The sequence below is a fragment of the Antrostomus carolinensis genome, unplaced genomic scaffold, assembly GCF_000700745.2.
Source record: "Antrostomus carolinensis isolate BGI_N321 unplaced genomic scaffold, ASM70074v2 scaffold48589, whole genome shotgun sequence".
Lineage (NCBI taxonomy): Eukaryota > Metazoa > Chordata > Aves > Caprimulgiformes > Caprimulgidae > Antrostomus > Antrostomus carolinensis.
The window spans coordinates 8,300-20,566 of record NW_010337349.1 but is presented as its reverse complement, the minus strand read 5'-3'; the positions used below and the strand labels follow the sequence as shown (position 1 = coordinate 20,566).

Here is a 12,267-nt window from a genome sequence, read left to right as displayed (position 1 = left end):
CTGAACCGTGACGGTGACCTGATTATTGAGTTGTCGTTTGTTGAAGATGTCAAGGGTGGGCTACAGAGTGCTGCAGCGCTCTCAGCGCCAACCTGGTACAATGTAGTTCTTACAAGTGGGTGAGTTTATCCTTATAGTTCTTGGAAGTGGCTGATTACCATGGTGTCCAGGGTCTAAGCTGGCAACCTTGCTGTGCTAAGGAACCACCGTCCCTGCGTGGAACTTCAGTGACTGCTGGAGCTTCTCATGATCCTAGAGACAGACATCAAGAAACAATGATAGGCTTGGGGCCGTAGCCTGTTCCTAGACTTCTGGTGTAACCGTTGCAGTGAATGGAATAATGAAACCCAGTTCACAAATTATTTTCTTTTGTTCTTCTGTCTTTTTAGGAACACTTTATAAATTTGATCTGGAAAAGAAAAGTTGATGATTGACAAAATAATTATCCTCCTTTGAAGCCTCAAACATATGCCTAGTAGTATTTTGTTGTTTAATCTGTACTTAATTTTTGTTGATCACATTAAAAATAAAAAACAGTGTATTGGATGGATTGGACAATCAAAATTCTAATTTATGTGAAAGTTTTTAACCTTGGATACTCTTTTTATGCATGATACTTTCCCATAAGTAGCCTAAACCTATTTCTTTTATAGCATTTCTGTAGCTCCTCACTATTTTTAATATATCTCTGTTATATCTAAAGAGATTTCAAATGTCTATAAAATTCGTTATTCTATATGGATAACTTATGTAATTATCACAGTAAATTATGCAGGCTTCTATGCAAGTATATAGTAGTTCTTATTTGAAGAATTCCTGTTGTTGCTTTTGGTTTATAATTTCAGTGTCATCTTAACATAATTTCCATAGTGTGCACTGAAGCAATCTTACCCATATCTGTAATTGTCCGTATGCTTTAAGAATAAAATGAAACATTTAAATTAAAATTAAACATTTCAGTATCTCTAAAGCAGAGTTACTTATCCTGCTTTTATTTATTGATGTTCAGAAGTAGGATTTTGGTTTAGACTCTAACTTTTTAATGAACATTACTAATGTGTTATTTTATGCTAACCATGGGTGATGAAGTGATTGATTTCCTGTTCTCTGGGATAGCAGACAGCTCTCTTTTCTTAACTGTCTAGGACCTGCCATTGAGCTTGAAAAAGTAAAACCAGAAACAATTGAGCCTGAACCTGAGGTACAGAAGACCTTCAGTGAGGAAGCAAATACATCAACGTACTATCCTGCCCCCGTTCCAGTAATGGACAAGTATATTCTCGAGAATGGAAAGGTATTTTAAATTAAATATAGCATGAATAATTTGTAAATGTCATCAGATGGTTTTCTTGTGGATTTTTCAAGATCTCAGGAGTTTTGCATAGTAGCAGCTTATACAAAATTCCTCAGTTTTCATAAAGGTATGCTATTATGCTGAGGAAAATTATGAAATTACGCAAATATGAACAGCATAGAAGATTGTCCTCAGTAATGAGAACATTGAATGCTGTGCAACACAAGGAGTATGATTATTTAATATGCATGCACAAGCAATTTGGCATAGTCTTCAATTGGTGATGTACATAAATCCACTAGATACAGAACAAAGTCAGTAACCCACATTATAAAGTTACATTAGTATATTTAACAGAAATACATTTTCCTAAAGGATCTTTGATGTGTTTAAGGTGCTGTAGTCATATAAAATCTGGTGAAACACCATCTAGCTACAGTTTGCCAGAACCTGACTGGTAGTTTTTTGGACTTCAGCATGCTTAACACATCCTCCACTCATCTACCGAGGCCTGCTTTTATAGCTGTTGCCATTATCATTGAATGAACATTCTATTTCTTTTACAAAACTTTATGTCCTTCAGAATTGCCTATGCAGAACCTGTTTCTTAGGGTATATATGCATTTGGTGCCATAATCTGAGAACCTTTAAGGAGGAAACGTCCATTTCAGCTTTGGCATACAGTGGAATTACTGATGGAATAGCATGAAATATTACATTTACAGATTTGTGTTGCAAGATTGACTGCACGAGTGTCTGTCATTCTTGAAGATGAATTTGACATAATTGTTGAGGACAAAATGTATGTGAAAAATAGTATAATCTTGGCAGTTTGACAGGTATTTGGTTCAGATAGCTTTTCTTGCCTAATATATTTAACATATGTCATTTGCTTGTATATTTTGTGTATATTTGTGCAATGAAAACTTAGCATATATTACTGTGAGAGTTTGGTTTACCTCCTTTTTTTCTGCTTAAGGTCTGTGGGATAGGGAAAGTCCTTTAGTATTTGTATGCGGCTTTTCCTGCACCTTTTTTTCATCTTCCAGCTTCTTGGCATTTCTGTTGCTGAAGTTTTCTCTGTCTTTACAGATATTATTATCTCTTTAACCTTCTTTTTGTAATTTTGGTCTCTCTTTAAGTTTTCCTATTTATTTGGGCTTCAGCCAGCTCAGATACCAGAAATGTGAACTAATAACATATTTAGAGTGTTGGAGGGTGTTTTTTCCAGTTTTCCTTATTTATGCCTTTTTTTCATTAATGCTTTATTGATGTGCACCACTAGAGTAGTTGAAATACTTTTTTTTTTTAGAAATCTTGCCCTTTGTGACATCGGATTTGATCTTAGTAGAATTCTTTCAAAGCAGATAAATCTCTCCCCTCCAGAGGGAGAACAGAATTACTGAGAAAAGAGCCTATGGCATTCATTTAAAGAAAAGAAAAGATGAAGAAAAAAAAAAAAAAGAGTTCATCTTCTGAGATGCATTTTAGGTGTATTGCACATGTTAGCACAGTTACGGTGGTGAGCATTGCTTTGAATTTGCTGTTGTTTCTGTTGCATTGTGCTTGAAGGTTGATCCTGCAGGTGCTGAAATTGGGGGTAAAGTTCCCATTGATTTCATCAAGCCAAAGGTCTGTCCCTTGGGGCAGCTCTTCCAGCAAGAAGGAAATGGCTTTTGAATCTGGAGTACAGGAAGCTTCCCGTAGCCTTGGGAGTAATAGGGAACAGTACTGAGCCTGTTTTACAGAGAGGTAAACTGAGACACAGACAGATTAAATTCCTTGCCGTAACAGTGCTAGAAATAGAAAAAGAGAGACATAAGATTTCTGTGGCTGTGGCTGTCTGTCACGTAGTTGCTGTTACCATAGGTGTTTCATACCAATGATAAGTTTTTTTAATAAATGAACCACATTCTCAGAGATTATCTGTCTGAAACATAAATATTAAAAATATTTGCTGTAACTTATTGTTTTCTTTTTAATACCATAGAGCTAATGAATAATGTAGTAGCCTAAGAGACTAAACAATCTTTAACAAAGACAAACTCTAATTTTGGCAGAGGGGAATCAGATTTTTGATCAAATACAGACATTTAAAATTTGGCATGTCACAACATTCCTAATCTTAAGTTATTTACTAAGTAACTTATACTAATTTGTACAGACAACTTTTCCAAGATCAAAACAGAAATAAATGAATTATAACTATAACTTGATTGTTTTCTGAGCACAGACTGCTCACTCTGATTGAACTTGTCTTACGAAATACGTAGAGAGCACCAAAAGAGTTTGAATTTTTTTAAAGCCATTATGAAGAAGCTTGACAACAGAGAAGGAAGGAAAAAAAAAAAAAAGGGGGTGTTCATGTTGTACTTATTACAAGTTCCATTTCTGTCCATTATGAAATCTAAATACCGTGTGGACTTGTGAAAAGCTTCTTAAAATCCCTTTAGGGTACAAAATTCTGCAGGAGAGGCAGCTTACTTTATGGTTTTATACTTTGAGGAAGTTAGACTTTTCATTTGTTTTTTAGAAGGTAGCTGGTAGCCAAATCATTCATATTTTTCTATTTAAGTTTTTAAATAACTAGATGCTTTTGAAAGGTGCTGTTGTAATAAAAAAAATTATTTGGGTTACAGCCCATGTTAATAATTAAAGCAGGTTTCCATTTAAAGGAAAGATGTTTTTTGGTTGAATACAGGCAGTAAAATTGTGGGTATAGAAAAATTTACAGTAGCTTTGTCACATTTTTCATTGTATTTAATGAGATATATGTGATATTGTTCAGATCTGTATGGGTAGCAGGCACAGTTTATGTAATGACACATGGAAGGAGTGAAAACACGGAAAACTAAGAGCAAACAAAATCTCCTAATTTTGTTCGTAGGATTTTTTTTTTAATCATGAGGAGGCAGTAAGTTTTTAGTGAAGTGTTAGTGTTACAGAAAGAACCTCCATTTGATCAGATTTTATGAAACCTAAATTTTGGATATAACAAGCCAATTGTTATCTATTTTTGGTATTTTGCACTTTTACAGAATTATCTGAAAGTAAGTTCTATCTTCCTCCTTTCCAGTGCAGTGAACTTTTATCAATAATTAGAATAGGCAGGTCACACATTAGCTTGTTCTGGATGATGAGTAAGTGTGGGTCCATCCAAATGAAGTTCGTCCTCACACGGACAAAGCTTTCTGTGTGCAGAGGCAGTTCAGGTGTCTGCACTGCACTCCAGGAATCAGGAGCATAGACATACAGAGTACAAAGTGTTCTCCATGGTTCTACACAGGGCCAGTATCCGCGTCCTGGTTGCACTCATGTCAGACCTGTGCTAATTACTAATGGAGTTACTTTTCTTGCTGTTGCTTGACGGTGTCCTGGTTATCAGGACTATCAGCTCAAACATCCATAGCGCCAGCTTAAGGATGGTACTCGTTCTTGTCCTGCATTCATCTGAAGTCTGGAGCACTGGGAGGCTTGGGGTAGAGGTATGGGGTAGCTCTGTGGGAATCAACCCAGCATAGTCAATCCTGTGCAAGACTAATAAACACAACTAGACTCAGGCAGCTTCCTTTTGAAGACTACAGTGGCTTCATGCTGCATTTCCCAGTACCTGTATTATCCTGCTTTACTACTTCAATGAAATATCTCTGTTCCCATTCTCTGCATAATGGAAAGTTTATGATCTTGCAGCAATGGGTCATTGCCTTACCCAGTACAAAACAGTATTCCCCAGTATAGATCAATTGTACAGGATAGGCAAACTTCATGATAGAGTTGGAAGTTTAGGAAACTTCCAAACTCTTGGCTTATGTTGAAACTGTAGCTCTCAAAATCTCTTCTACCCTTCTAGTTACTTTAAACAGTCAGTCTGAATTTTGACAACAGGTACAGGGTACAACTTAGGAAGTATTTCCCTCTCTACTGCCTCCGAAATACGATTTTGGTAAAGTCTGTTTCAGCCAAAGGGAAGCTTTCACACTGAAGACAATGTTTCATCTTACTCCCGAGTTAGGCTGGTGCAACTGCTTGGTTTATATGCTGTACATACCTTTATAATACTGGATTTGTTTACTATTTCCTTCTATCTCTATTTATTCCTGACCTTAGTCTTTCAGGTGGTAGGCTATCTGGGGGTGAAAAAGTAGAGAGTAAGAAGAATTGAGAACAAAAAGAGGAACTATATTATGTAAGAGGTTGACTTGAACTCCCTGACCCACAAAGTTGGAGAAGTTTCAGAATTAGGCAAAATGGATTTTTTTCAGCCCTAATTACTGTTATTATAGTACCTAATATTAATGTTCCTACAGCACTTGGATACTGTTGTGTGCTACATACCATAGATAAGCTGTTATTATTACTACCTTCTAGGTCCATCTTGGCAGTGGAATTTGGGTAGATGAGGAGAAATGGCACCAGCTGCAAGTAACACAAGGAGATTCAAAGTATACAAAAAATCTAGCGGTTATGATTTGGGGAACAGATGTTCTCAAGAACAGAAGTGTCACAGGAGTTGCAACCAAAAAAAAGAAAGATGCCGTTCCCAAGCCACCTCTCTCACCTCACAAATTAAGCATTGTCAGAGGTAGGTTATTTGAAAACTTTTGCTTCCTGCTTTGGAGTTTAACTATTAATCATTGAGTTGAAAGATGCTTCTTTTCAGCTCATATAAAATTAACTGATTAAAAGCTGTAATTCAAATTGCTATTGCATTGTGAAATGCATACATATTCAGGAAAAGTAAAACACATTGCAATAGCTGTGCACAGTGCAGGCCTTCACAGCTGGAGAGTTATACTTCAGTAGGGTTCAAGAAGATCATCACTTTGAACCACTTGCAGAACAGGACTCTGAGCCTGGAGAACAACACGTTGTTCTGGAATTCATTCATAACACAGCGATTTTTTAAAATGCATATATGACTTTTAACAAGCCTGAGAGTAGCTTTACCATATAATTTCATCCAGAACGTAACCAGCTCTGGCATGAGGCACAGAAACCAGTATAGCTGTGACTATAAAAATAGGCATACCTTGAAAGGCAAGAAAGAATAGTGTTACCCTTTTAAGTGGAGAAAATGGAAATAGTAAAAATTAATTGTTGCACTTCAATTGGAATTTGATCAGGAAGTATAAATCGCTGACCTATCTGGCAGGAAAAATTGCAGTGACACTTTAAGTAACTGCAAGCCTGAGTCCAAGTATGTAGTACTTTGAGAGAGAGAAGGCCTTATCCTTTCTTTAAAATTAATAGTGAATTTCAGTCCCTTTGTATCATCATACTTGTGTTTCACTTTCATTTCTGTCCCTCTTGGTATTTGAGGCTTCTTTTTAAGTCAGAATTGAGTCAGTTCCTCATGGAATATATACTGAAATTGGATTTTGAGGTTTTGTGTCCATATTCAGTTGCAGTAGGGCTGAAAGAAATCTCTGTATTTGATTTAGCTTCATTATTCTGCATTTCCTGTTCTTAGTTGCTATGTGCTCTTAACTATAAACTCTTTAAGAGCTGTTGTAATCTGCCTTGCAAGTACCATGTTTTGGAAGCAAGAAATATGATTCCTGTTTGAGTGTGTGCGTGTGTCCGTGTTGTGTGGGGAAAAGTTGGAAACCGATCTCCATACTGTCATCTTTCTTAGTTTATAAGAAATGAGTAAAAGATTTGAGGTTTTTTTACTAATCTGCTTTAAGAATGTATGTGGAAGTGCAAACCGTTCCATACTGATTTTCTAGTTCTGGCTGGGACCTTTTGGAGCAATCCTAACACATGTAGTAACATAATGATGTACTGGCCGCGTAAGGAATCCACTCTGTGGCTGTGGCCACCCTTGTCAGCTCCTAGTGGGAAACAAAATTGATTACCCAGATGCACCCTTACAAACACACAATAAAATGGGGTTATTTTTCACTAGCCCATTGCAAAGAGCTTTCTAGTTTCCCTGCTGGAGGCTGTTTCTTCTCAGCACTGCTGGCAAGGTTGCTTATGTGAGAATTTCCTCTTCTACTTCAATCAGGGTCAGTCTGTGTTGCTTGAGCCATTTCTTGTAAATCACCTTGTTTTGACTACAGTGAGTTTGGGAGTATGCTCTAACAGGTACATGGTGAGCGGCAGATGATACCCTTCCCTTTCTTCTCTTCCTTACCTTTACACTTTCCAGCAATTTAGCTCTTCTCTATTTCCTTGTTTTTCTATGTTTTCTGGCATACTTTTGCTTCCAGCTTCAACCCTTGTTTGAATTCTACTGTTCTGCACCTTGTTTTTCCATGTTCCTCTTTCCAGAGTTTATTTCACCTTGTCTTTGACTGCCTTTTTGTTAGACTGTACAATCTCCTCTTGTACCATTTAAACTGCATGGCCAGTGTTTTAGGTGGCAGCAGACAACCTTCCTGTATCAGCACTACTGGGTAGCACATAACCATGATTTTCAGTGTTGTTGTCTCCTTTACATTTGCATCAATGTTAGCAGGTCTTGCCCCATCATACCAGCAGTGTTTCCTGGAAAGCTGGAAGTGATCAAATAAGAAGTTATTATGTTATGGAGAAATGGAGAAGAAAACAAAACAAATCAAATGAGTAGCAAGTGGACAGATGGTGAAATGTGAGAAAGTTGGAATTTACGTGGCCAACGACTTTGATCAGGCATCACAGATAGAAATAAAGCTCCTTGTTAGTGGTCTACTTGAATTTTTGGTCCACTCAGAAATATGAAGGGGTATCTGTATGCTCCTCTAAAGCTGAAAGAAAAAGAAGCAGAAACCCCAAATCACTCTTTGGAGCCCCTAAGCTAGCATCCTTATGTCACTATTGAATTACTATTTCTGCAGCCCCCCATAGAAATGGAAAAGATGGAAGAGGGAAAACTGATGATCAAGGATCTGTCTGGGTCACACTGACTTTAAGAATCACAGGTGATGAATGAGTTCTGTCAAGTGATTCTTTGCTTGGCATTGTGGTTAAACTAATAACATGTATTTTACTGGAAGTTCAGCTCACCAGGTGTATCTGCTGCAACCTGGGAGTATTCCTGAGATTGTTGTAGTACAAGTTGATGTCCTACAGACATGCTGGGTTTCTTCAGGCTTTCAATGACATGCCTCTTCTTAGGTGTTGTATTTCAAATCATAGTTCACTGATGGTCAGCATTTCAGCTATTAGGCTGCCTTCTGATTAATTTTATTTATTTTATATTCAGTACCTTTTACAACATAAAATTCAGATTTTTTTAGATATTCTCATTATTCTGTGGACACAAGCTAACTTATTTAAAATAGATTTTTGAGCGACAGCATTAGCTCTTAATGTGTCTGATATCACTAGCTTCTTAAAAATCCCTACTGTGTAGTATGTAATAAAGAAATTATAAAACGTATGATGCATGAGCACTGTTACAAACTTTGTTATTGCAAATTAACCTTTTATAAAACTTCTGAGAGGTTTCAAAATTAACCACAAAGCATGCATAGTACTTAATTTTCATAACTTTTTAATATGATGCATTAGAAATGTTATAAAACATGTTAATTAAGTTATAATCTCTATGGCTTTCTATATATGAAGCAATAAACAGCTACTGGAATAGATAACTAGGCAAAGCAGAACAGAGTTAGTTTAATCAATCTGGGAAGCCTACACAACAAAATACATTAACATTTCTGGTTATGAAAACAAAAAAAACAAAACCTGCCTATCACTAAGGAGTTAGATGTGTTGCACCACCTCTGATTTCAGTAACCTCTGCAGGATTCTGGCACCAAACTACCAACTCTGTGGAGCAGAATTGTCTCAACTTTCATTGCCTTCATTGCTTTTGAGTTATTACTGTTGCTTGCTTTTTGTATTGCAGTTAAGTTCACAAAGTGTATTGTGCAAACATGCAAGAAGATGGCTCTCACCCTGAGTAATCTACTAATAAGAGTGAAATACGCCCAGAGACAGGGTGTCTGATAAAGATGCAGACGTTAATGTATGTTGAACAGCTTTAAAAAATAAAATAAATCAATTAATGTCTTCTCCTATTGGTTACTGCTTCTCTTCCTAACCATTATCATTCATTTACTGTCTTGAAGGTGTGATGGTAGGAGTGACTCACAAGGAACTGTAGATAACAACAGTTCTAGTGAGACCATTCACCTGGGAAAAGATTCTAAATCTGTGGAGATACAGACAAATACAAGAGTTAGGCAGGCAAGACTGACACTGTTGAAGGGTGGATTTTTAACCTTGTTTCTGTACAGAAAGCCTATTAATGTAGTCACAGCATAACTGGAAGTTGGTCATGCCAAAGATTCAAACCTGGTGAAAAATCTTGTCTTTAATAAGATAGCCAGTGAGTCAATGAAAGCTTCTGTTGTCTTGCAACAAATATACACAGTGCTTACTCGGTGCTGTCTCTTGAGCAGTTAGCCTAACACAGGGCTATATTATTTTCTAAAAATATCCTAATGGCTCTTTCCTTTTTTTTTCTCCCCAGAATGTTTGTATGATAGAATAGCACAAGAAACTGTGGATGAAACTGAAATTGCACAGAGACTCTCCAAAGTCAACAAGTACATCTGTGAAAAAATAATGGATATCAATAAATCATGTAAAAATGAAGAAAGGAGGGAAAGTGCAAAGTACAATTTGCAATAAATTTTGGATTTTTAATAAAGTCTTAGTGTTTTACTTAAGCGTTGGTTTTTTGATTTGTGTGGCAGTTTTGCTGATGGGAGAGGCTGACTTGAAGCGTTACTCCTTCTATAACTGATCCATTTTTTGAGCGGTTCTGTCAAAAGCCTTTCTATGGTGTAATCTGCTTTTAAACAATGTAAGATATATTGTAAGTCCACTCACAATGAAAGAGTGAATTTTCAAAGGTTTTTCCAATGAGTTGCAATATGTTACTTGCAGTTATGTATATAAGTTGTAATTCTGCGAACACCAACCCATTTTGCCTACATTTTGTTTTACTGGAATTAGTGGATCTAGGCTGCAGTAAACATCTGCTTAGAAGGAAGAACTGTACAAAGTCCACTTTGCTATTGAAAAGGATTTCATTGTATTTTACAAAGTGTTTTTCTGAACTGAAATTTTAATCGTTTGTTTTTATAAATCTTTGTTTTGATTTCTAACAATATATTTGGTCAAAAAGACACAAAGAATGCTTCTTTTTCACTTATTATCTTGTGGTTAGATCACCATTGCCATCATAGTTTAAAAAAACAATCAACAAAGGACTCAAAGCTTAAGTTGTAAAATCATGACAATTTATTAAAAAAAAAATAAATCTAAAAGCAGTTCTTTTTCAAGCACCAAGGCACTTTTCAGATTTCTGGTTAGGGTACAAAGCTCTTCAGTATGTCTGTATTACTGTTCTTGAAACACTATGTTTTTAGTGTATTTGTATTTTCAATCAATTTAAAGATTGCCACACTCTGGCAAGATTATGTATAGTAGAAAATTTAGCACCATTTCCTCTGAGTCCATAACTTAACAATGGACACTCTTATCCCAAATTAAAATAATTTCTACATTGAAGTTAGATTTGTGATATAAAGTTACAAGAAATAATTTGTTGTGGTTCTGAATTGTACCTGATTGTGAACAAAAATAGCCTTAAGTCTTGTCTTCTGAAGGATTTTGAGAATAAGCTTTGCAGAGATAACTTAAGGCCTGGAGTTGTTTTTGGGGTTTTTTTGAGGATTTGCTGTATTAGTGATCTTAGTTAACCTTCTGTTTATTTTATGCACACAGATGTGATTATCTACCTTTCAGGCTGTCTGTGCTGGGTATCAGCATTTGTTTCTTTTCTACCGCTGAAGTTCTGCTTCCTGTAGTTTTGAGAGACTTACCATTTCTTATCATCCTCTTGTAGCACCGGTGTACCCCAATGTTAAACCTGTTTCAGCGTCCTGTATGTGTAGATAATTTGAGTGGAGCGATGCAAGGATTCTTTGAAGGGCTGTGGTGGATGGAAGAAAGGAGAAGGGAGGTGGGGGGTGTGCTAGAACTGCAGCGCCTGTTTTGGAAGAGATGGAGAAAAACACCATGTTGTTTCTTCCTCTGCACAACATGTACTTAAATGATATGTTAATTCAGGGCATAAATATTTGTTTCATGCTTTCTAAAGTGCAATGTCATGATTGTCTTGTGTCAATCTAGGTATGCCATGCTGCCACACAGGTACCCCCCACTTTCACTGCTTGTGTCTCCACATTCCCATCCCTTACCGTAAACTGGCACTTGTGATCACACAGACATGTCAGATCTCACTGATTTCCAAGGTTCATTTTGTAAGGGCTGGTGCCAGTAGGATGGAGCCAGGGAGCAGTCATGGTGAGAGATGGAAAGAGGAGGAGTGTCTTTACAGTGGCTTATGTGTATTCTGAAATTGCATTTAACAGCCTAGCTTGTCTCCTGTTAATCTCAAAGTGTTCTTAGGTAGTGCTTAATGAAGTGCATAAATGTTTATGCTTCCTAATTTGGGATGCTTAATAGCAAATTAGTGTTTATAATGTCAGTGCATGTATCCTTTTATTAATTAAAGAAGAAAATAGAGATAACATTGAAGAAACACTTAAACAGCAAATTCCCACTTTTCAAGCAGACTTGTGAATGTACCAATTTTTCTAAGTGATCCTAGGACAATTCACTAGTTTGAGGGAGAAAGTGCATAATTTCCTTATTTTTTTATGACTTCAGTACTGGTGTGTTTTCATTGTAACAGATTCTTTAATGAGAAGATCATGCTGCACTTCTTAGAAGATAAGCCTATTTGAGACAGCATTTTGTGAAACCTGGGAAAAGCTAGTTAGAATTTAATTAGAGTTAGGACTCCAGCCTGGCCCCCAAAATGAGAGCTTCTAAGTCTTTCTGCAAAACCAGCATCATCTTTCTAAGTTTTTTTTTCTTGACAGACTGGTCCTATCAGATGTTAATGCTGCATATTGCTGAAGAATTGTGATTTTCTCTTTGTAAAGGTATCTTGGAAATCTTCA

General features: G+C 36.5%; 1 protein-coding gene across 1 annotated transcript in view; it reads left to right on the top strand.

Moving 5' to 3' along the window:
- BEND5 (BEN domain containing 5) overlaps positions 1 to 9,922 on the top strand; it is a 17,898-nt gene extending 7,976 nt beyond the window's left edge. Inside the window, exons 3-5 of the mRNA XM_010175156.2 lie at positions 1,146 to 1,294; positions 5,663 to 5,876; positions 9,762 to 9,922. Coding sequence (XP_010173458.2) covers positions 1,146 to 1,294; positions 5,663 to 5,876; positions 9,762 to 9,922 — 524 coding nt within the window. The remainder of the gene's footprint in view (positions 1 to 1,145; positions 1,295 to 5,662; positions 5,877 to 9,761) is intronic.
- The last annotated feature ends 2,345 nt before the right edge of the window (positions 9,923 to 12,267 follow it).